Here is a 23425-nt window from a genome sequence, read left to right as displayed (position 1 = left end):
GCCCACCAGGGAGGCGGTGGGCCATGTGCCGGTCTGGGGTGGGCTAAAAGAGTGTCCCCCCCAAATTCATGTCCACTCAGAACCTCGGAAGGTGACCTTATTTGGAGATAGGAAATTTGCAGATGTAAGTAAGACTCGAGATGAGATCGTCCTGGTTCAGGGTGGGCCCTAAGTCCAAGGACACGTGTCCTTATAAGAGACAGAAGAGGAGGGAACACAGACACAGAGGAGGGGCCGTGTGAAGACAGAGGCAGAGACTGGATGATGCGGCCACAAGCCAAGGAGCACCTGGGGCCACCAGGAGCTGGAAGAGGCAGGAAGGGTCTTTCCCTGGAGCCTTGGTGGGAGCTCGGCCCTGCCGACACCTTGATTTAGGCCCTCTGGCTCTATGAGAGAATCAATTTCTCTTGCTCTAAGCCACGCAGTTTGGGGGACTTCGCTGTGGCATCATCAGCTTCCTCTCCACGTGACTTGCTGAGCTCCGTGGCCCTGAGGGGGCGGGGGGTGGTCCTGGCCTCTCTATAATGGGGCCAGGGTGCCCCAGCACTGGGATGACCAGTGAAGGTCTGGACTCAGTTCTCTAGGAAGCCTCAAAAGCCACACCCACCCCCCCTCTACCACCATGATCAGCCCCCGGGGACGCTGTGTGGCCACCACCGTTGGCCTCTTCCAAGGGCTCAGACCACACACACGCTGCGCAGCCCCACAGGGTCGAGGCTGTTGGAGAGGCAGTGGGGGAGGGGCACAAGATGCATTACACCCACTGTGCGGATGGGAAGACTGACTCAGCAGAAGGACCGGGCCAGCCAGGGCCTCACAGACAGCTGGGGATAGCGCTGGCAGGAGAATCCCAGCTGCTGACCACTTTAGAGGCCTTTCCTGGGGCTGCCCTGTCCCTGACGGGCCCTCGCACCGCCCATCTGCTCTCCCCGCCCCTGACAATCTCCTTCTCCTCAGTTCATGGCTTCCAGGTTCATGGCTTCACCCCAGTCCAAAACCCCCACCATGCTGACCCTCTTCCATCCTCATCCCCCTGAGCAGGACCGGGCCCCTTCACCAGCCTCCTTGTTGTCATGCCTCCTGTCTCCCTGGGGGCCCAATCCTGCTAACCTCCATTTCCCTTATGCCTTTTCATCACCTGTCAATTGGCAGGACCCCCTCCCACCCACCCCCTGCTGCCACCGAGTCCCCATATGTAAAATGGGGACAGTGAGACCATCCTCCCAGGGGTGTGGGAAAGCCCCTGCTCAAGATCTAAGCCACCGCAGAGGCTCAAAGGCTGGTTCAGTTGAGAGTTCAGACACACCTCCTCCTCCAGGGAGCCCTCCTGGTGCCTCCATGTAAGTGAATCTCTCCTTCCTCTGCCCTCCCAGACCCAGATCACTGTTTGCCTGTGCCTAGAGAATGGGGCCTACATGCTGTCTGTGAGCTCCTTGGAGACAAAGGCTGTCACTCATTTCTTCATTCATGTGTTCATCTGACAATAATTTAATAACCACCTGCTGCATGGCAACCTCTGCATCTACAGGATGAAGTCAAACCCTGGGCCTGGCGTTCATTGTGGGCCGGTCCCTGCTTACTTCTCAGGCCCTGTGTCACCACCCCTCGTGCTCCCACCAGCCGGAACCATCTGCAGTACCCCCTCCCCCACCCCTCCCCCACTCCCACCCCTCGCAAGGGCCAGCTCCTTCTGCCTCTGCTCTTCTCGGCTCTGGTACGTCCTTCAAGGCCTCACGTGGACACCACTGCCTCTCGGAAGTTACTGCTACCCCTCCCTCAGGTCCCTGGGCTCTCACTGTTTCTGGGTGCGGCCCCTGCTCCCCTCATGTGGACCCAGTTGGAGCTGTGGGAGCTCCCAATGCCAAGGCTATGTCTCACTCCTCCCTGCGCCCAGCATAACGCCTGGCACACAGAAGGGGCAGCGAGAGTGAATGAGCTCAGCTCTGGGCCCTGGGGCAGAGGGCATTTTCAACTCTTTGCCTGGAAAGGCAAGTCGTCCCTAGCCTGCAGAGCCCCTCAGGCCCTGGCGCCCTGGGTGCAGCCCCCTGGGCTGGAGAGCCAGACCCAGAGGCGTTCCGCTTGGCTGGCTACCCTATCTCGGGCCATCTTGCCGCCATGGCGGCCGCTCCTCCCAGCCCAGTATCTGGGGCCCTCATCTCCCAGGGGCGGGGCTGGACTCGCCCTGACTTCTTCCCCAGTGCGTCCCGGCTTGAATGTCCTCGGTTATCACCCACCACTCTGCGTCCCGCACCACGCATGAAGCTGGCTGCCCAAGAGCCCCCAGCTCAGTTTCTGCCCTTCCGTTCCTGCTTCCTGGGAACACCCCTTCCTCCAGTCTCTCACAGCAATTTGAGCCAAAGGCCGCCTCCTCCGGGAAGCCTTTCCTCGTATATTGGCATGACCCCTCTAAGAGCAGGGCAGGGACATGGACTGTGGCCCAGGGGCCTCCCCTCACCCTTGGGTCCCAGGCCAGGCCCGGCTCCCACCTTGTGTGCAAACAGGGTCCCTGTCTCACCCCTACCGCCCTCCAGCTGGGGGCCGCGGGCATCACTTCACTCCCAGCCTCAGTTTTCAAACCTCTGTAATGGGAACAGTAAGGCCCACCTCTTCGGGCTGCTGGGATGGACAGAAGTGACGGCCTGTGCTCAGCACTACCCACTCCGCACTTTCAGGGTTCAGTTCACCAACTCCCTCCCCTAGGAGAGGAGCGCAAAGCTCCGAGAGAGGTCCACACCGTCCCTGGGTAACGCGGCCGTCACGCCTGACCCAGGCCTGCCCGCCCCGCGCCGCCACGCCCACTGCTCGCCCCGCCCCGCCCAGGGCCCGCCCAGTGCCCGCCCTACCTTCCTGCCCGCCTCATTGTTGTGCAGGTTCATGAGGCGCCTCGCGTTTTTCTTGATCTCGCGGGCGTCCACGAAGCGCCGGGAGAAGTCGATGCCGTAGCGCACGTCGGCGGAGCAGCCGCCCCACTTCCAGCCCTCGGCCTGGTTGTAGTAGCCCTGCTTCTCGCGGTCGCACCCGCAGTTGCTCAGGTTGCCCTGGCTGCAGGCGGCGGTGACGGCGTGAGCCACGCCGGCTGCGGTGATGGCGTATGTGAAGGCGGCCTCACGGCTCCCTGCGGGGAGGGGACGGGTGCGGACGGTGAAGCCGCGCAGGTCCCGGCCCAGTGGGCTCAGGGGACCCAGTGCTGGGCCCTGGTCCTGCTGCCGGCCGGCTGTGTGACCCTGGGCTCAGCCCTTAGCCTCTCTGAGCTTCTCACTCAGCAAAGTGGGGCTGCTAGAACCCCTCGATGCATGCCACGGCCCTGCCACCAGCATGTAAGACACTTCTCTTCCTGTCCCGAAAGCCTGGGCTGGAGGGGCCCAGTTTCCTCCTGGGAGACAGCAGTGGGGGGTCGCCTGGGAGGGGATGTTTGGGGTCTGTGCCTCTGTCAGCCTCCCAGCGCTGCTCGTCATGAACCAGCCACTTGTGCTGATCCTTTTTGGGGGCACCCACCCCACCAGCCAGGAGCCAGACAGACTTGCCCCAGCTCAGAGCGGCACCAGGGCCCTTTGCTGCCATCTGTCTGTCTCTCTCTCTCTCTCTAACCACCCACTGTCACCCCATCACCAGGCCCTGGCCTCCTGAATGTCCCTTCTCCTCCAACACCCCTGCCTGCTTCAGGGGCCTCTGAACTGCCACACTCGGGTGCCGGTCCTCCCGACCTCCCTCACCTGCCAGCCACCCTCCAGGCAGGCGCAAAGTGCAGCTCTGCACCGCCCCCCCACACACACTTTCCCTCCCTCTCCTCTGCCTGAGCTGAGAAGGGAAGGCCTACCGTCCAAGCCTGAAGTCCATGTCCAGCTGGACCCCCCAGCCCCCTCTCCCCATCCGCCACCCAGAACAACTCAAATCCGGTGCTGCTCACATGCTCCTGGAGGGTTCCTGGTCTTTTCGGTGTAATTTCCTTCCCCTTCATGCCCAAATTTTAACAACTTTCCAAGGCCAGTTCCAATGCCTCCTCCTCCAGGCAGCCTTCCCAGACCACCAGCCAGAAGGGAGCCCGGGCTGCCCGATCTCCCTCAGTGGCAGGTCTGACGCTCTCATTGCTCTCGACACTGTCCACCTGGTTAGCCCTACCACTGGGACTTGCCAGCTCCACACGGGTCAAAGGCTCCTCAGATGAGCGGGTCCAGCTCTCATTCTTTATTTTCCACAGCCCCCAGCCTGTGCATCCTGTCATCCTGGCCCCAGTCTCTTGAGCCCCTCTCACCTTGCCCATGAGCACAGAGGCTCCCTGCGGGCCACGGCCGGGTCTGTGTGGTCCCCAGCACCTGCCGCTATGGGTACAGAGCTCAGTGATGTCAACTGGACCAAAGCCAAGCTCTGCTGAGCGGGAATCGCACTGCCCTCAGCAATAGCGAGGTGTGGCCGCTGGAAACCCACAACCCCATCCTTGCACAAGCCCTGTGTTTGTGCCCCGCGAGCAGCAGCGTGCCCCTCTGTGTGCTTGGTGCCGTCCCTGTTGTTGGGGGCTGGCGTCATCCCCCCAGACTGAGAGAGGGTGAGGGTCAAGTTAGGCCCATTCCACAAACATCCATTGAGCACCAGCTGCATGCCCAGCCCTGTGCTGGGCGCTGACTATGTGCTCTGGGGTCCACCTCCTCACCCACCCACCAGCTGAGGGGGGCTCACCTAGATGAGGGGTCCCTGTTCCCCTGGGGGGCTTACCCTCAGGGAGGTCCCTGTCCCCAGGGTGGGGGGGCCCACCCTGGGTGGGGTCCCTGTCCCCGGGGTGGTCTTCATCCTCAGTGAGTTCCTCTACCCTGGGGGTCTCACCCTCGGTGGGGTCCCTGTTCCCTGGGGGGCTCACTTATCTGGGGTCCCTGTTCCCGGGGTTTCTCCCATTCAGGATGAGGACCAGGGTGAGACCTTCTGGTTGCAGGGGCCCAGGGCAGAGGAGGCTTTGGTTGGCTTCTGCTGTCTTGGAGGGGGCCATAGCTTCCTGGAAACTTCCATCCTCTGAGAAGAGCTGACGGGAAGGTGGTGTCGGGCATCCCTTCCTCCCCGGAAAGATCAGGGTCTGCAAAGGGCACAGGGCGGCACTGCCCTCCCAGGGCCTTGCTGGACATCCACCCCCTCCTCCCGGGTGGGCCCTTCCTGCCCACACTTCCCACCTCCCGCGCGAGGACCGCTCTGCTGCCACCGCTCCGTAAGAAGCCTCTCTCAGCACAGTGAGTGGCTCTTGGAGGATCACCGAGGAGCCCTGGTCCCTGCACCATCCAGGCCACCAGCCGGGAGCACCAGACAGACACAGAGGCAGGGAGAGGATGGTGTGAAGTGGGTTACTGAACTCCTCGCTGTTGGTTTGGTGTCACCCAAGCCCAGCAGGGCCTGCGACAACCTTGCGCATGGGCGGGGGAGCAGCGGTGAACTCATGGGGGGATTCCAGGAGAGGAGGGGACCACAGTGCTCTGCGAGGAGGGGCACAGGGAATCATGGAACCTCCAAGAATGCCCTGACCTGCCTCTCTAAGGGGGGGTGGGGGGTGGAGTCAGGGAAGGCTTCCTGCAGGAGGTGACATCTTAAAATAAATCTTACCAAGAAGTATGAGTTAACTCCCCATGAGCGCGTGAGAGTGTGTGTACGTGATGTGTGTGACTGAGTACATGGTTTCTGAGTATGTGAGCGTGTGAGTGTATAGTTGTGTGGCACGTAGGTGGTAGGTGCGCACTCCTGGTGCACACAGAGCAGAAGCAGAGGTGCAGAGGTGTGAAACGGCTTTCTGTTGCTGGCGCAAGTCTGAGATCAAGAGCAATAAGAAAAGAGGTGGCCGAGGTCCCAGGGAGCCAGCTTGTGGGTGGCCAGAGATGTCCCATGAAGCAGAGGGCACTTTCTGTGCAGGTGCTGCGGCAAGAGGCTGTAGGATTTGGATCTTGGAGCTCACTCTGGCTACACGAGGGGTGGGGTCCTGGAACTGTTTAGAAAGTGGATTAGCAGAGCTGCGCTTCTCTCCTCCTCATGCCATCACTCACCTGCTGTCACAGCACCAGCACCCCTCTAACCCTTAACACGTGTTCTCATCGAACTGTCCCGACAATCGTGCAAGGCAGGTTTCATCCTTATTCCCATCTCACAGGAGAGGACACTGAGGCACACAAGTTATGAGACCAGGTGTTAGGGGCTGAAGCAGGACTCGAACCCAGGCAGTGGAATCAAAGCCCAGCGAGGCAGACGGAGGGACTTGGGGCCTGGGGCGCAGGTCACTGGAGGCCATCCTGCCCCCAGCTTGGCCCCTTTGCAGCTCAGTGACCTTGGGCAGGAGGAGGCAGGAGAAGAGGTGTGCACAGCCCCCTTGCGGAGGAGATGCTGCACTTGGACAATCTGTGGACCCCAGGCGTGCAGTGGCGGCAGGGCGCTCACGGCAGGGGAACGCTGGCTGGGAGCTCTGGGGAGGTAGAGCTAGCCTCAGAGTGGGCGTGTCACAAGCTAGGCGCCCAGCAAGGGGTTAGAAATCTCCACCAGTTGTGTAATCACACCAAGAGGCCAGGCCAACGGCGTTAAAGGTGCCACAACCAAGCCCTGCCTAAGCGAGCACGGTGTGGCGTGCCCTCGGAGGCCCTGGACCCTCCGCTGCCCGTGACCCTCTTCTTCCCCAAACGCTCTCCCTCCCCGTCAGCAGCCAGATGGGGGACTCCCACGTCCTCCGTCCTAATGCCCCCAAGCAGGCCAGCAGGCGCCCAGGCCAGGCCGGTGTGTTTGCAGGGCATTTCACAGAACCCTCCCTCCCAGCCTTTCTGCTCCCGCCTGGTTTCTGCCTGTGCTCAGCTCAGACCCGGTTACTCATCAGTTACTCACCGGGCTGCCGCTCCCACTAATTCCTTTTTTATTTGCTTTTAATGAGCCAAACCCTCTCATCTCACCATGGAGACAAGGGGGAGGCAAGCAGTCAGAGAGTTGTAGTCTAGGGAGAACTGAGGAGGATGAGGTGGGGTCCTGGATGGAGGGGTTCCCACGCGCCCGCACTCTGCACATGCACCTTATTTAATGCTCACGACAGCCCCGTGGCCCCACTTCACAGACGTGGATGCAGACTCAGAGGGCTTCGTTACTTGCCCCAGGTCACAGTGTGCCTGACGTGGAGGGAGGAGACGGGCCCCTCCCCAAATCACCACTGGGGCCGGCTTGGAATCCCTGGCGTGTCGCCTGCGTGTCCTCCAGCGTGAGAAGGAGCCAGTGCGTAGATTTAGAAAGAAGCCCCTTGAACCCGTGCGCCTTGGCCAGCAAACATCGATGGCTCCCCAAGCCTCAGAGATGCCCTCAAGCCCTGGAAGCCTGACCCCAGCCGTCCCACCCACCACTCCATCAAGCCCCCCTTGGCCAAGTCCAACAGCTGGTCCACACCACTGTTCTGGAATCGGAGCAGGCTGGTTCCCTGCTGCCTGCCCTGGTGGACGCCGGCCCCCTCTTTGCTGGGAACCCTGCCTGCGTGCCCATGTGTCTGCAGCTCACCCAGGCTCTGGACGCAGCTGGGAGGCCCCCAGCTCCCGGAAGCCCCTTTGGGGTGAGGGCCCTCCTCTGGGCTCCTGCCAGGTGCCCGCGGGCTGCAGGGGTGGTGGTAGGATCCATGTCTGATTCTCCCAGGTATGCCCACCCTGCAGCATTATTCCCTGAGTCTTCATGTGAGCAGGGCTGGGGCTGGACGCACTACATTCATCACCTTCTTTTATCTCCACGACCACCCACGGAATAGATCCTCTTGATGCGACCCGTCTCGCAGGTGGGAACACTGAGCCTCAAAGGCGGGAAGTGATTTGCTCCAGGCAGTAGCAGTAATGGCCATTTGAGCACAGCAGCTGCTCCAGATCTGTCTGGTGATGAGGGTGGGGAGTTGGGTGAAGGCAGCGTGGATGGTCTGTTTGGGGCCAGCAGCTGTCCTGGGGGTACGCTTCGGACTTGGGAGGCCCGGGGGCCCCTCTTGGGATCCAGAGCCATCCCAGCGTGGATCTGTACCCTCAGACACCAGAGCCAGCAGCGGGGTCCTGCAGTCTGCATCTGGCACCTGACAGGTCAAGGTGGGCTCCATTAGCCATGTGGGGCCCCCGGCCCGAGGTTTCGGGAAAGCAGAGAGGGAGGCGCGGGGAGACTCAGGGAGAAGCAGGCAAGAAAGCCTTGGACTTGCATTCTCACACCTGCTGTGCGGCCCCAGGCAAGTCACAGACCCTCTCTGAGCCTGTGTCCCCATTTGCCCTACGGCCCCAGGAGCAGCTCTAAGAGCAAACAGGACAAATGGGCATCACCCTCAGCATCCCCAAATACTGAGCGGGCCAGGGAAGACCAGGTGCAGTGCGGGGCTCCAGGACAGGTCCAGGCACCTCTCCGTGCGGTCCAGAGCCTCCTCCCCGTCGGCCTGCCCAGCTGACCCTCCACGCCTATTCTGGATGAATCCAGAACAGCCGAGCCCTCAGGGACCACTGCCCCATGGGTAAACTGAGGCGCTGGCCACTCAGGGGCCATCCAGCTCTGCTCTCTCTTTGCTCTTGGTTATTCAAACTTAACCGCCCCCCACTGCCCTGCTCCGTGCCTGCCAGACCTGACTCCCGGGGAAAGAGGGTCTTCCTGGGTCAGCAGGGCCTAGCCCACCCGGCCGTCCCCTCACCCTGACCCCGATGAGGACGCTGGAGACCAGGCAGATCTTTGTGAGCAGTTGCTGGAGGGGACAAATGTGGCTCCTGGGTCACGCGGGGGCCTGGGCGGAACAGAGGTCCCCTCACGCTCCCAGGGCAGAGCTGGGGGCTGTGCCTGCCCTCCCCAGGCCCCAGGCACACACACCCCCCTCCCCAGTGTCCACTCAAAGCCACTGCCACTTCCTAGCATCCCGAGGGGCCTCGCACACTGTCTTTAGAAAGCCACAAAAAGCCCTGACTGAGATCATAATGACCTGATTAACTGCAGGCCTGGGGAGGCAAGGTGAGAAAGGCACTTGGATCCCTCTGAGAAGGGGAGCTGGGGATCCGGAACCTAGGGGTTGGGAGGGCCTCGGGGACCATCCAGTGCTACGCTACAAGGAGTCTGAGGCCCAGAGAGGGGCAGCATGCTGCCCAAGGTCACACAGTGGCTCAGGAAGTGGGGGAGCCCAGACCTGACATTCTGGAATGACTGAGGTGAGGTCAAAGCCCCAGAGAAGGGGCTCAGAGTCTGAGACCTCGAGTTCAAGTCCAGACCCTAAAATTGGCCAGTTGGGTGACCTTGGACCAATCAAGGGGCCTTTCTATGTCTCGATGTCCCCACTTTGCAAAATAAGGATAACTGCTCTGATACGGCCAAGTCGCCACGTCAGAGGACCCACGCGCGGTCCCGGGAGGGCAGGCCTGGCCCCAGCACACAGAGGGTTGCTGGCCTGAGCTTCATGCCCACACGTGTGGGACATACCACACATGGGCTCTCCGTGGGTGTACACAGGTTTAGGCATCCATGCGTGTGTACCTCTGCGCGTGTCCCCATGCCCGTGTCCCTGGGCATATGCCTGGACTTACGTTTGCACAAATGCAGTTCCTATAAGTGTGAGCAAGTGTGTGCTCCTGTGTGTGTTCCTGTGCTCGTGGCCAACACAGCTCAGATCTGTCAAACCCTGCCTCTCTGCCAACCTGTACTTGCCCCTCTTTGAAAAAACAGCATTTTCTACAATTCAGTGATAAAAAGGCAAACAACCCAGTTTAAAATGGGCAAAGGATCCGAATAGACATTTCTCCAAAGAAGGTATAAAAATGTCCATTAAGCACAAAAAAAGATGCTCAACGTCATTAGCCATCAAGGAAATGCAAATCAAAGCCACGATGAGACAGCACTTCACACCCACCAGGATGGCTAAAATAAAAAGAGAGACACTAACAAGTGCTGACGAGGACGTGGAGAAATCAGAACCTTCATGCACTGCTGGCGGGAATGGAAAATGGTGCAGCCACTATGGAAACCGTTTGGAGGTTCCTCAAAATGTTAAATACAGAGTTACTATTAACATTTAACCCAGCAATTCCTCTCCTAGCTATGTACCCAAGAGAAATGAACACATGTGTCCACACGACAACTTGTATGTGAATACTCACAGCAGCATGATTCACAATAGCCAAAAGGAGGAAACAACCCAAATGTCCATCAGCGGATGAATGGATAAAGAAATTGTGGTCTCTCCACACAATGAAACACTATTCAGCCATATAAAGGAACGAAGTACTGACACAGGCTACGACATGGATGAACCTTGAAAACATGATGTTCAGTGAAAAATGCCAGACACAAAAGCCACGTGGTGTATGATTCCATTGATATGAAATGTCCAGAATAGGTAAATCCACAGAGATAGAAAGCAGATGAGTGTTGCCAAGGGCGAGGGGGATTGGAGGATGATCGCTAAGGGTTTCTTTTTGGAGTGATGAAAATGTTCTAAAATTGACTATGGTGATGGTTGCACAACCTATGACTACACTAAAAACCAGTGAATAGTACACTTTAAATGCCTGAATTGTACTGTATATGAGTTATATCTCAATAAAGCTGTTATAAAAACATACAGCATCTGATGGTTTTAGGGGATTGCATACAACCTGTCCTACTCGATTTAAACCCTCACAGGGGCCCCACCTCACAGTGAGGATGCTTGGCTCAAAGGAGGCAGGTGACTGGCCCAAGGTCTCATGGCAGGCTGACCACAGAGCTGGGATCTGACCCAGGACCCCAGAGTCCATGCTCAGACCACTCCCCCTGCACCCACCAGAACAGGGAAACCACACAGTCTGTCTCCCTCCTCACTGACCAGGCCTGAGACCCAGGCTTGCATGTGTCACACCCGGGCACCCTACTCCATCTCTCACCCTTCCCTCCCTCACTCCTCTGCTACCATCCCAGCACCAAGCATGGCCTGCCCTCCTGGCCAACCCCAGGGCCCCAGGGATGAGGCCCTCAGCCCCTACCCATCCCCAAGCCTACGGCCAAGCATACAGCAGGACAAGACTAACACATCACAGCCCAGGGGACTAGTGGACTTGGGAGGGGGTTCACAGGGAGTGCATGCAGAGGTCCTCAGTCAGAACCACGGAGGGGACAGCAGGATGGGTGGCTGTAGGGAGGGACTTGGGTGGAGGATGACCAGTGCGGGCCCCTCTCAAGAAGGATGCCGAACCGCAACAAAGAGTAGCCTGCTCGCTGCAACTAGAGAAAGCCCGCGTGCAGCAACGAAGCCCCAATACAGCCAAATTAATTAATTAATTAATTAATTAAATAGAAAAAAAAATTTTTAAAAAAAAGAAGAATGCCAAAGGTGAGTCCTAAATGACAAGAGGAATGAGCCATGCAAAGGTGCAGGGAACAGTGTTCAGGCAGAGGGAACAGCAATGCTAAGGCCACAGGGAGGGAATGAGCCGCGTGTGTGTGGTTTGATGCAGGAGAGACAGCCACTCCATGGTGACTTTGGGAGCCCGTGGGGACGATATTAGATTTTATTCTACGAAGATGAAAAGCCCCTGGAGGGTGCTGCTGTGACCGACATTGGACATGGGACAGGGTGGGCGTCCCGAGTCCTTGGCCCGGCCAGTGGGACACTGCCAGCTGGTGAGCTCCCCCATTCCTCTGAGACCCCCACCACCACCCCATTCAGCCCTCAGGCTCCCAGGAGCTTAGAAGGGGTGGGAGAATACCTCCCCCTGCCCACAGTTTACAGGTGGAGAGATGGAGGCCAGGGAGGCCAGGAGACACCCTAGGCCACACCAGCAGCTCCTGGGGTCCCCCAGCAGGGCAGTGCAGCGCCCGTGTCCCAGCCTTGGCTCAGTCATGGGGCCTGGGCATGCACCCCCTGCCCGAGCTGCATCCCAGCACACACGGGGCAAGGTGGAGAGGCCGGGGGAGGGGGGGAGGCAGGGGAGCCCAGAGATGCCTCGAGGCCCACCAGGCCCCAAATCCCCATTTGTGCACTTGAAGGGTCAGAAACCCAGAGGCCCCGCCCCACCAGGCCCCCTGCCATCCTGACCTAGGATTCTGGCGGGGTGGGGGGCCTGGCCTGGACCACCACCGGGGTGCGACCCGCGCTCTGCTGAGTGCCTGCTGGAGAGGCTGCCTTGCACCCCCGTGCCTCTTTCTGTACCTGCTAAAGGGAGGTGATAACATCACCCACCTCGCGGGGTCCAGCGCCGCGTGGGTGAGGAAGTGCTCAGGGCGCGGGAGCTGCTTTTATCACCCATCTCAGAGCGGCCTGGACCCTGGGCCTGAGACGGGTGAAGGCCTGCGCTGGCGCTGTGTGCGTGCACGTGCGTGTGCCTGTGTGTTGCCCTCTCCGTGTCCCTCTTGCTGTAGGTCTCTGTCTGTCCTTCCCTCTCAGCTTCTGTCTCTCTCTCTACGTCCCTCTGTCCCTCTCTGTCCCCCTGGCTCTCTCCGGCCCCGTCCCAGCCGCCGCCCCGGCTCGTCCCCGGCTGAGTCAGTGTCTCCACGCTAAGCTCTTCCCTGCCGTTGTCATAAACAGAGCACTGGAAACAGTCGTGCCAGGTCCGAACACGCCGGCACACCCGCGCCCGCGGCCTTTGTTCTGACCCAGCGGGGCCCTCACACCCGCAGCGGCCCTCCAGGGGGGTCGTGCTCCGGCTGGGCCCGGGGGGCCTGGCCCAGGGCCACGCGGCGAGGGGCAGCCAGGGCCCAGGGGTCTGCGTCCCCAGCTGGGCTGGCCTTCCAGGAGCTTCCTCCCCTGCCCCGTGGCTCTGGGGAGGCTGGCAAGGCCTCTTCTGCGGCCGCTCTCCTTAGGGAGGTCAGCCCCGGGCAGCCTGCCCTCAGACCACTCCCTCCTTCGTCGGGCCTGCGGCAAAATCAGCCACTGCCTGTGAGGGGGGACGCGATGGAACAAGAGCCCCTTCCCCGCCCCCCCCGCAGCTGCCCCCCTGTCCCCACCAGCCGGTTCCCGGACCCCCGCCGGGGCACACGGCTGAATTGTGGGTTCAGACCTCTAGTTCTCACCGGCATGTGACCTTGGCCAAGACAGACTTCCGTGGGCCTCAGTCTCCCCATCTATGCTGTGCGGACAGGGGAACCAGGAGCGAGTGGTGTTTGTGCAAGGGCCCGGCCGCAGCGGCCTTGGGAGGAATGGTGGTCCCACAGTGGTGGCAGGAGGGGTCCCAGGTGGAGACGGACTGAGGTCTGGGCCAGGCCTTGCCCTTGGAGGCCGGGGGTGGAGGCCCGCCCACCTGGGATCTGTGTCCTGCTCGGTGGACCAGAGCCTGGCATCCTGGACCCCTTGTCCGTGGAGCCCTGGGCAGATGTGCGTGCCAAGGAAGCAGAGGGTCTTCCTGCCCCTATTCTGAGGAGAGACGCCCCCCAAGTCCTGCTGGCATTGGGGCCCCAGCCTCAGCCCTGGTGTGGGTGGGTAGACGGGGGCCCAGAGAATGGGAGGCCGTGCCCAGGGTCACACAGTGGGACCGCGGCAGCGCCCTCCCCCTCCCAGACCCCATCCCCCCCCACAGCCTGTCCTGTCTGTCCGGGCCCTGCCAGTGAAGGTGGAAATTCCCATCCTGGATGAGTTCCAGGCGGACCTAGAGGAGCCATGTGGGGGGATCAACCAGCGCCCAGCCTAAGCCCCCAGCTGCTCACCACTGGCAGGTCCAGAGCCTGGTCGCCTCGGATCCACTGCTCCCGGGAGCAAGCTGGCCTTCCGGTGCAGGGGGCCAGAGCCAGGGCCACCTGGAGCGACCAAGGCTCGTCACATCCTGAACCAGGAGTGGGCTTGGGGAGCCCTGCCTCCAGGAAAGTCTTTCTGATCCTGACATTCGAGGCCCCAGTTCTCCCTAGGGTCCTGGCTGCCTGGACCCTGAGCCTCGAGCCTTGACAATGTCTGTTCTGCTGCCTCAGGCTGGGCCCCCGGGACGGGGGTGGGGGTAGGGAGTGACCAGGACAGACAGGACGAAGCTGTGTGTCCCTCAGAGCTGGGGCCTGTGGGCCGAGAGGGCGTGCCCGGTGCGAGGCCGGGGCCCAGGCAGGCTTCCCAGTCCAGCCCCGTCGGCTCCCCCAGGGCGTCCTGGGTGCAAGGCTCCGAGAGCAGGGCTGGGTGGCCTTCACTCCACTGCCAGCGCCCTGCCCCTGGCCTGGCAGACAGCAGGCACTCGGAGCTTGCAGGCTGAGCAGTTACAGGGGCTGCCAAATGGAGCGACCCTCACGCCCCTGCGCTGCCCCAGGAAGCAGCTGGTCAGCGACCCCCTGCCCTCAGCCGAGCTGGAGGACGGCGTCCTGGGAGAAGACGGTCAGACGTGGGTTCAAATGTCCACTCTGCCCCTGACCAGGGTGACTCCGGGCAACTCCTGACCCCTCTGAGAGCAGTGCCACCAACAGAAGTCTCACACGAGCCACGCAGGTCATTTTAACTTTTCTAGTTGCCACATAAAGAAAAGTGAAGATAATTAGGTGAACTTAAATTTGGTAACATATTTTACTTAGCCAATATATCCAAATATTACCATTTCTACATCTTAATGTAAAAAGATCATTAAAGAGCTATTATACTTGCTTTTTTTCTCTCCAAGTCTTTGAAATCTGTCATGTATCTTACACTCAACGGCGCATTGCGGTTCGCACGCACCAGATTTCAAGTGCCCTCCTGCCCGCGGTGGCCTGTGCCCCCAGAGTGGACAGTGCAGCCTTCGTCCCTCCTGGGGACTCATGTGGGACCTCCCTGAGCCTGGTGTGCAAGCCCCGGGCAGGGGGCCGGGCAGGGGGCCGGGCATGCAGTAGCTGCACAGGGCCTGGGAGCTGCCCTTTCTCCCCCAAGGCCCCGGCCAGTGGCCGACCTGGAAGCCCCCAGACCCTCGCCTTTCAGACACTCGGAGGTAGGTCACTCTGCCCCCTCAGATTGTCCAGAAACCGATGGCCTTTGCTGAGCCCCTACTGCAGGCAGCCAGGAGGCTCAGGGCTTGCTCCCAACGCAAATCTCACCCACAGAACAAACGGGCGCCACGTGAGGCAGGATTAGGGGTGGCCCCTATGCCTGGTCATGTCCGAGCGGCACGTGATGGGCGGGACTCAGTGTTCCATGGCAGCTCGGGGTGGGCGGGGGCCCGAGTGCACGCAGCTGCAGCCCCCATGCCCCGTGCCAGTGGGTCCCAAGGGGCTGGGCTCAGGCAGAGATGGGGCAGTGGGCGGCAGGAGCCCCTCTCTGCTCAGACCCACCTGTGCCTTCCTGGCCTTCAAAGCACTCACACCTCAGCCCACAGCCCTCCAGCCGTGACCCCTCCTGCCGCCTCCGGTCTCCCCACCTTCCCGTTTGCTCCGGACACTCCCACAGTTCCTGGAAAATACCGTCCGCTTTCTGGCCTCTGGGCTTTGGCACATGCTGTTCCCTCCACCTGGAGCCCCCTTCCCTGCTCTCACCTTCAGGCGGGTCTGGGTCACTCTGATCCTCCCTCGGGTCTCAACGGACACATCACTGCATCAAGGAAGCCCTCGACTACAGTCCTCATTCCGTTATGGCGCTTGTTAGAAATGCCCTGCCTTGCTCGGGATCCCTGGGGGCCCTGAGTTTCTAACGGGTGTCCCTGGAATACGAGGTTCACCCCTGACTCTCACATTTTCCCCGTCCTCCTCCCGCACCCCATGGAAGAAGACAGCTGAGGTGGGGACACATTCACGCACCCCACCCCCACAAGCTCATTTCCAGGTAACGGAAGAGACGGGTAGGAGGGGTCAGGGTGGCCCAGCCTCGCTCTGTAGGGGAGGAAATAGGCTTGGGTGGGCTCGGGTGGCCAGAGGGTGGAGGCCGCCAGGCGTGAAGGGAGAGCGTGTTGGTGGAGGGAGGATTAGGGTGGGCCTCAACTCCCCAGAGGAAGCACAGCAACTGGCACCCAGAGGGCCCCAGGGCAAAGCCGGCACAGGGTCATCATAAGAAAGATCTATCTCATGTGGAGTAGTAAGCTCCCCATCCCTGGAAGCATACAAGCAACAGCACCAGGTGCTGGGAAAGGAGCTGGAACTTTGCACAGGCGTTGATTTGCGCCTTTAAAGGGTTTGCCTTCAGCTCTCAAGATCTAGGCACGGCCCAAGGTCACAGGCAGGGCCTGAAGGGGGCCTGTCCCACCCACCCAGGCCATCCCCCCTCTCAGGGCCAATCATTAATTGGCACCGCTCGAGTGGCTGCCTGCCAGCCCATGGCCGGGCTCCGATCCCGTGCCCGGGGCACCTGCATGCCTCTTACATGGGCTGGCCTCGCTGCTCAGCCCGACTTCCTGCTTGTGACTCCCAGGAGCTGAGCCCTGCGAGAAGCAAGGGGCCTGCTCAGACCACCGTCACGGCACGCAGAGGCCCTCCTGCTGCCTGCGGGACCCAGCCCAGCTCAGCCTGCAGCCAGGGCCCTCCTGGCTGAGAGCTGGGCCTTCCTCGGAGGGCAGCGAGGAGCCAGGGAGGGCTTCAGGCTGGTCGGGAGACAGCCTGGGTGTTAGGAAGCCCATCCACTGGGGGCAGAGAGCAGAGAGAGCCTTAGGCAGGTGCTGAGCTGGTCCGGGGCTGACAGACCCGGGGGGATGAAGCACCAGGGTGTGACTTCAGCCCCGCTGTGGATGAGGAAGAGCCAGGAGGGGTGAAAAAAGGCGTTGCCCGGCCAGCGGGGGAATCAGATGTGAATAAGCAGGCAGAGGGGAAGGGCCTCCCAGGGTGAGAAGCTGCAGGAGCAAAGTCCCAGAGAAGGGAAGGGGCCCAGCAGGCTCAGGGAAGAGAAGGAAGTCAGCGAAGGCTAAAGCTCTAGTTTCGAGAAGGGATGGAGGGAGGCAGGGGCTACTCAGACTCCAAGCTAGGAAGCTAACTTTATCCTGGGCACTAGGGAGCTACTGTAGGTTTTGGAGGAAGGGAGTGACATGGCATGGACGGGGCTGGGAAGGAGGCAGAGGGAGGAACTGACAGCTGCCAGAGGAGGGCCAGAGAGGCAGGCCCGCAGTGGCCATGGGGCAGAGCGGGGGGATGGACAGAGGAGACAACTCCAGGTTTCTGCTGGACGACTGGGTGGTGAGGCCAGCAGGGGAGGCTGAGGATGGAGATTTCAGCAGCAAGATGCTGAGCGTGTTGGCCAGAGGCTCCCGTGGGTCAGCCGCGCCGAGTGGTCCACAGGGCGCGGCCATGATGGTCTTGACGCCGGGGGAGAGCTGATTGGGGCGGGGCTGGGAAGGAGCAACCAGAGGCTAGAGGAAGCCCAGGTGAGCTGGGGCCCAGCCAAGGAAGAGGGTCAATCGGCCATACCAAGGTCACTAATGGCCGGGACAGGGGTGACTGGAGTGAGAAAATGAGGGACGGGGACAGTGGGTGTGGACATATCTGCCAAAAACTCTGTCTCTGGAATGCTCGTGAAAGTGAGAGGGGGTGTCCTAGGTGGGCTCCCTAGAAGCAGAGCCTGAGATGCCTGATCCCAAGGGGAGCTCAGGGCGAGAAGAATGTCACAGAGCAGCCCCACCTGCACAAGGGGACTTTATACCCTCTGCATCAGCCCATCCTTGGCTGTAGGCACCCCTCCTCTCTGTGGGCAGAGGGCTAGACTCCAAGAAAGAACAGCTGTGAGCTGTAAGCCGAGATCCTTACAGCACCGGGGGCTGCTCTCAGGGAAAGTGATGTGGGTCCCCTATGCGGGGGCCGGTCGCTGGCAGGGGGGCCAACGCCACTCCTCTGGGCTTTGGAGGGTGCATAGGAGCCTGGCATTTACTATTGATAGTATTGGTGAACTCCCTGCCTGGGGCCTGACCCTGACGAGAGGATCAGAGAGGCCAGGTCTCCCTCACCGCCTATGTCTTGAGGTCCTAAATGAAGGGCAAGCTCCCCCCTGTCCTCAGGCCACAGGACCAGGTCCACTGCCCATCCCCCTTTGCACAGGGAGGCAGGGAGGGCTACCAGAAAGGGGGTCTGAACCCAGCTCCCCCGTGTGGCCACCGGCCACCGCACCACTTCCCTGGCCTCAGTGTCCTCAGCTGTGCAGTGGGGACGGTCACAGCTGCCTCGGAGCCCAGGGTCCTGGCGGGGGAGGGGGGGCGCGGGGGAGAAGAGGACGGGGAGTGCCAGGCAGGCAGGTGGGCACCTGGCATGAAGCGGGCACCGGTGCCCATGCCCTCCCAACTGCGGGGGACGGGGCAGGCAGTCCCACCCTCTCCGCTGGCACCTGGAGGGAGGAAGCTGCACTTGGGTGGTGGGGCCCTCGGGAGGGGGCGGTGTCACCCTCCTGGCTGTGCCAGGAGGCACCCACAGGCTGCTCACCGCAAAGGAGCCCCTGGGGGCTTTCCCTGTGCCTCCCCCAGCCCCACGCAGGCGTTCCAAGCCCTGCAGAGCTCAGCTCTGGCCTCAGTCCCGCCAGCTGTGACTCTGCTCGAAAGGCCCAGGCTCCTTGGCCCTCTGGGAATGGAAGGACCTGCTGTAATCACACGTTTGGAGGCTCACCTGTGCCCGCAGGTTGGGGTCTGGGATAACAGGGCAGCCCTGCATGCCCGGCACTGTGTCCCCGTATCACTCTCTGCCCTCTGACCCTCACAATGGCCTTGGGGGTGGGGGGCAGGTCGCCTCACCATCCCCACCCTCACTCGTTCAACAGCTGTTTATTAAGTACCTACTGCACACAGGCACTGGGAGAGGCGCTGGGGACCCAGACAAGGGCCCGATCGCTCAGAGCTCAGGTTACAAACGAGGAAACTGAGGCCCCGAAGCCCCGAGGGCCAGGCCCAAGGTCACACAGCAGCTCCAAATCAGGTCAGGCTCCGCAAGTCCCACTTCTCCCTTTCACTCCTCAGTCTCCTTCCCTGTAGAATGGGCACACGGGAGCCTCCCCCGGGGCCGTGAGGACAGGGAGCGGGGCGTGCGGCCCAGGGCCCGTGCCAAGCGCGGGGGGCTCGGCCGCCGAAATCTGGACGTGCCACTGCCCGTGGACTCGGCGGCCGCCCCTCTCCCCGCCCCAACCCCCCGCACACCCCCAGCCCTGCCCTCCCTCCAGCCGGACCCCTCCCTGCCCCCACCTGTCGCACTGCTGCGCCCTGCTGTTCCCTCTGCCCAGAGTCCCTTCCACTCTCGCACCCCAGCTACACTCATCCAGCACTTCCTGTGGGCCGGGCACCTTTCGCATCAAGCCCCCCAGCCACCCGCTGCAGGAACCACTACTGTTATCCCATCTCCAGACACAGACGCAGAGACATGGAGAGACAAAGCCTCGTGCCTGGGGCCGCCCAGCTGCCGCGCATCAGCACGGCGTGCCTCTAACCGCGGCACCACCAGCATGCCCGCTCACGTCCACGCGGGACGGTGTCCCCCAGCCTGACAGCCCAGAGCAAGGGCCCTCGTCCATTCACACGGGTTGGCTCCTGTCGACACCTCCCTCGTTCCAGACGCGGCAGTGTCCCAGACGGCCAGGCCAGGTCCGGGTCTCCAGCAGGCCAGACCCAGAGAAGTGCTGTTACAGCAAAGAAATCAGCCAGTGGGTGTAGAAAAGCGAGCGTGGGCAGCCTGGCCTGGCCTTCAGTGGGTGGGCCAGTGGCCTGGCCCCCAGGCACCCAAAGCCCCGAAGGCGGGGTCCCCGCAAGCCCGGAGGCGCCCTTACCTACTCGGAGCTCTTGCCCGAAGACAGTCTTCTCGCCGAGGGCGGAGCAGTTCCAGCGTCCGAAGCGGAACTGGTACTGGCACTCGTTGATGCCCATCTGCGCCCCCTCCCCAATCACGATGATGGCATCGGGCCGGCTCTGGCAGATGGCACGCTGCCGCGGGGCCAAGCCAGGGATCTTGTTGCAGATGATGTTGGCTCCCAGGGCCACGACGGACGACAGCGCTCTGCAGGGGGGAGACGATGCCCAGGAGGTGAGACACCTTGGCAGGCTCCCGCCACCCCGCGCCTGCCACTCTCCCCACTCAGTCCCTCGGCCAGCGGACGTGTTCCAGGAGCCCACCTCCTGCCAAGCTCTGCCCTCCAGGGAACAAAGCACAGAGCCCTGCCCTCAAGGACCATGTTCCACTGACCTGCACACAGGATTCCAGCTTGAAAAGGCACACACACCCGTGCCCCCTCAGCTTGAATTTGTAGGAACGGGATGGCAAGAACCACGGGATCACAAGTTCCATGAATCAACAGTCCCGTGGAATGCAAGAACCACGCCTCTCTGTGCCTCGGAATCAGACACACAGACCCTTCGTGGATTCGACAGTCACCAACTTGGGACTGTCCACAGCTGCCCCCAAGCAGCAGACCCCAACTCCCAGACAACTGAGGCTTTCCCATCACTTGGAGACTCCCGGCTCCCTCCAGCCCAGGGTGCCTGGACCAGGCGGGCTGCTAAGTAGGCCGGGCAGGCCGGGAGCCAAGCCCACCGGGTCCTGACTGCAGCCACAGCCCGTGTGTGACCCTGGGGAGACATTCTGCCTCTCTGAGACTCAGTCTTCACACCCATGGCATGGGGTGTAAAACACCTTTCTCCCCTCTCCGAGGGGAGAAAGGCTGCACACGTGGGGATGACTGTTGTTATTGTTTCCGCAAGACTGGGTGCACTCAGAGGAGGAAACAGGAGCTGATGTGAATTGAGCACCTACTGTGTGCTGGACTCGGCAGGGTGCTTTATTGCAACATTGTGTCCTCAGAGCGGTCCCCTGAGGGTGCCTTGTAATTAATCTCCCAGCACCCTGCAGGAACTGGGGGCACTTGCTGGGCTCTTTCTCTCTTCGCCTGGGTGTCATCAGTGTGATTGTTTATTTGTTTAAGGAGGTGAAATTCACATTGCAGAACATTAACCATTTTAAAGTCCTGTGGCATTGAGTACATTCCCAATGTTGGTCAACCACCACCTCTATCAAGTTCCAAGGCACTGTCACCACCCCAGAAGGCAACCCCCTACCCCTTAGCAGTCACTCCCCTAGCCCCTGGCAGCCACTAATCTGCTTTCCGTGCCTGTGGATTTGCTGGTTCTGGACATTTCATACAGATGGAATCATACGACATGTGACCTTTTGTGCCTGGCTTCTTTCACTTAGTATAACCTCCTCAAAGTTCATCCTCATTGTATCATGAACTTCCTTCTTTTTTATGGCCAAATAATATTCCATTGTAGGGCGAGATCGCATTCTGTTTATCCCTTCATCACTGATGGACATTTGGGTTGTTTCTACCTTTTGGCTGTTGTGAATAACGCTGCTCTGAACATGTGCACGCAAGTTTTCTTTGAGTCCCTATTTTCCATTCTTCGGGGCATGTACCTAGGAGTGGAATTGCTGGGTGACGAGGTAGTTGGTTTTGCTTTCTGAGGAACCGGCAGGCTGTTTTTCCCACAGAAGCTCCATCAGCTGTTTGGTTTTAAGCACCCAGGGAAGGGACAGCAAGCTGAAAGGAGGCGGGCTGGGTTCCGCAGACCCACAGCAACAGCTGGGTTTCAAGACAGAGTCTGGCTTCCAAACAACAGACCAGGGGGCAAAAGGTGGGAGCGGGGAGGCCACGAGGGGCTCCCCAAAGCCGCTGCGCAGGCCCTGGCCTCCTAGCACGGTGAGTTCCCTCCTTCTGCCCACAGCCCGCCAGCCCCTTTCTTGAGAGAAACGAGTCAGTGTTTTTCCAGGGCAGCCGAGCACCCACAGCCAGATGGGAAAGTCCCCGTGTGGCCTGAGCCCACAGCACGTGCTGCGACCGGGACGCCCCGGAGACACTCAATCCCCGTGGCCCGCCAGCCCCACCCACTAATCTGGCCAAGACCCCCCTGGGTCTCCCACGGGCACAATGGGCAGAAACGCCCGAGGCTGGCGTGGAGGAAGAGCTTCTGGGCAGGCGGGGCTGGGAGCGGGCTGGAATCTGGGGAATTCAGCCCAAAGTAATTGTAGATGCTCAGAAAACCGACCCGGGGAAATGAGATGATGGGAACCCTGCCGGGCACCAGCCTCCAGGCCTCGGGTTGGAGCCTAGATGCTAAAAGCACATTCCCCATTCCCAGATTCTTCCAGCAGGCTCTGGGCTGCCAAGGCCCTGCTGCCCAGGGTAAGAAGCCTTGCTCCTGGGGGCAGAAGTTCAGACAGATGGGGTCTAACTGGATGCCCCTGGGGGCAGAAACAGATGATTGCAGCCCTGGTCTCCCCCCTCCAGGCAGGCCACCCCTAGCACCCACCTCCCCCCACCCCACCCTGATGGTGTCCCTGAGAGCCCAACTACAGCTCCCTGGGTTCCTTTGATCAGAATCGGAGCCCTCCTAGGATCTGGCCTCTGACGACCCTGCCACCCCTGCTTGCGCTCCTCCCTCTGCCTGGCATGCTGGTCTCCCTCCCTTTCTTCTGTCTCACAAACTCTCCTGCCCTTCCAGGCCCAAGGGCAAGCCCCACTGGGCTCAAACCCCTCTTCCCCGGGCCCCAAGGACACGCATTGTGGACACTTGTCCCTCGAGTACCAACCTCACCCCTGGTCTCATGGTCGTTGTTTCCACCCCTGGCTCCCCCACCAGCCCGCAAACACGTCGAGGGCAGTGCCAGGTCTGAGCTGGCCCTAGGGTCTCTGGGACTGCCCCGTGTAGCCGACCATGAGCGTGGAGTGGATGAATGAACGAACGAATGAATGAATACTCAGGGATTATGTCAAAAAGAGCTCCTGCAAATCAACAAGAAGACAAACACATTTTAAAAATGGGTGAAGGACTTAAACCTTTCTCCAAGGAGAGACAAATGGCCAACGAGTACGGGAAAAGATTCCAAACATCAATCATCATTAGGGTAATGCAAATCAGAACCACAGAGAGGAAATACCTCACACCCACCAAGATGGCTATGATCAAAACAACAGAAAATAGCACGCATTGGCGAGGATGCGGGGAAACTGGGACGCTTATGCATTGCTGGTGAGAATGTAAAATGGTGCAGCCGCTGTAGACAGCGGTTGGGAAGTTCCTCAAAAAGGAATGACCATAGAACCCAGCAATTCCACTCCTAGGTGTATGTTCAAAAGAATGAAGGCAGGCGTTCAAACAAAAACCTGTACACAAATGTTCATAGCAGCACTAGTCACAATAGCCAAAAGGAGGAAATAACCCAAATGTCCATCAACGGATGAATGGATAAACAGAATGTGGTCTACCCAGACAATGGAATATTATTTGGCCATAAAAAGGAATGAAGTACAGACACATGCTACATGGATGAACCTCAAAAACATTATACTCAGTGAAAGAAGCCAGAAACAAAAGGCCACATATTGTACGATTCCTTTTCTATGAAATGTCCAGCAAAGGTAAATCCACAGAGACAGAAGCAGGGTAGGCCAGGGGCTGGGGGAGGGGCAATGAGAAGTCACTGCTTCCTAGGTGTGGAATTTCCACCTGGGGTGATGGAAAAGTTACGGAACTAGATAGAGGTGATGGTTACACAACACTGAGAATGTATGAAATGCCCTGGAATTGTATACTTTAACACGGTGAAAGTGAGGTGGCAAATTTTATGTTAAATGAACTTTGAA

At 60.3% G+C, this 23425-nt stretch overlaps 1 protein-coding gene across 5 annotated transcripts in view; it reads right to left on the bottom strand.

Moving 5' to 3' along the window:
• Positions 1-23425, bottom strand: part of WNT7B (Wnt family member 7B) — a 51499-nt gene that overhangs the window by 5353 nt on the left and 22721 nt on the right. For 3 of the 5 annotated variants that reach the window (XM_057556780.1, XM_057556777.1, XM_057556779.1), the window contains exons 2-3: positions 19559-19785; positions 2844-3115 (exon numbers count right to left, since the gene is read on the bottom strand). In XM_057556780.1, coding sequence (XP_057412763.1) covers positions 2844-3115; positions 19559-19785 — 499 coding nt within the window. The remainder of the gene's footprint in view (positions 1-2843; positions 3116-19558; positions 19786-23425) is intronic. The other 2 variants (XM_057556778.1, XM_057556776.1) reach the window with 1 other exon arrangement.

This window comes from Balaenoptera acutorostrata, chromosome 11 (genome assembly GCF_949987535.1).
Source record: "Balaenoptera acutorostrata chromosome 11, mBalAcu1.1, whole genome shotgun sequence".
Taxonomy (NCBI): domain Eukaryota; kingdom Metazoa; phylum Chordata; class Mammalia; order Artiodactyla; family Balaenopteridae; genus Balaenoptera; species Balaenoptera acutorostrata.
Note: the sequence above shows the minus strand (reverse complement) of the source record. Positions and strands in the feature narration are given on the sequence as shown.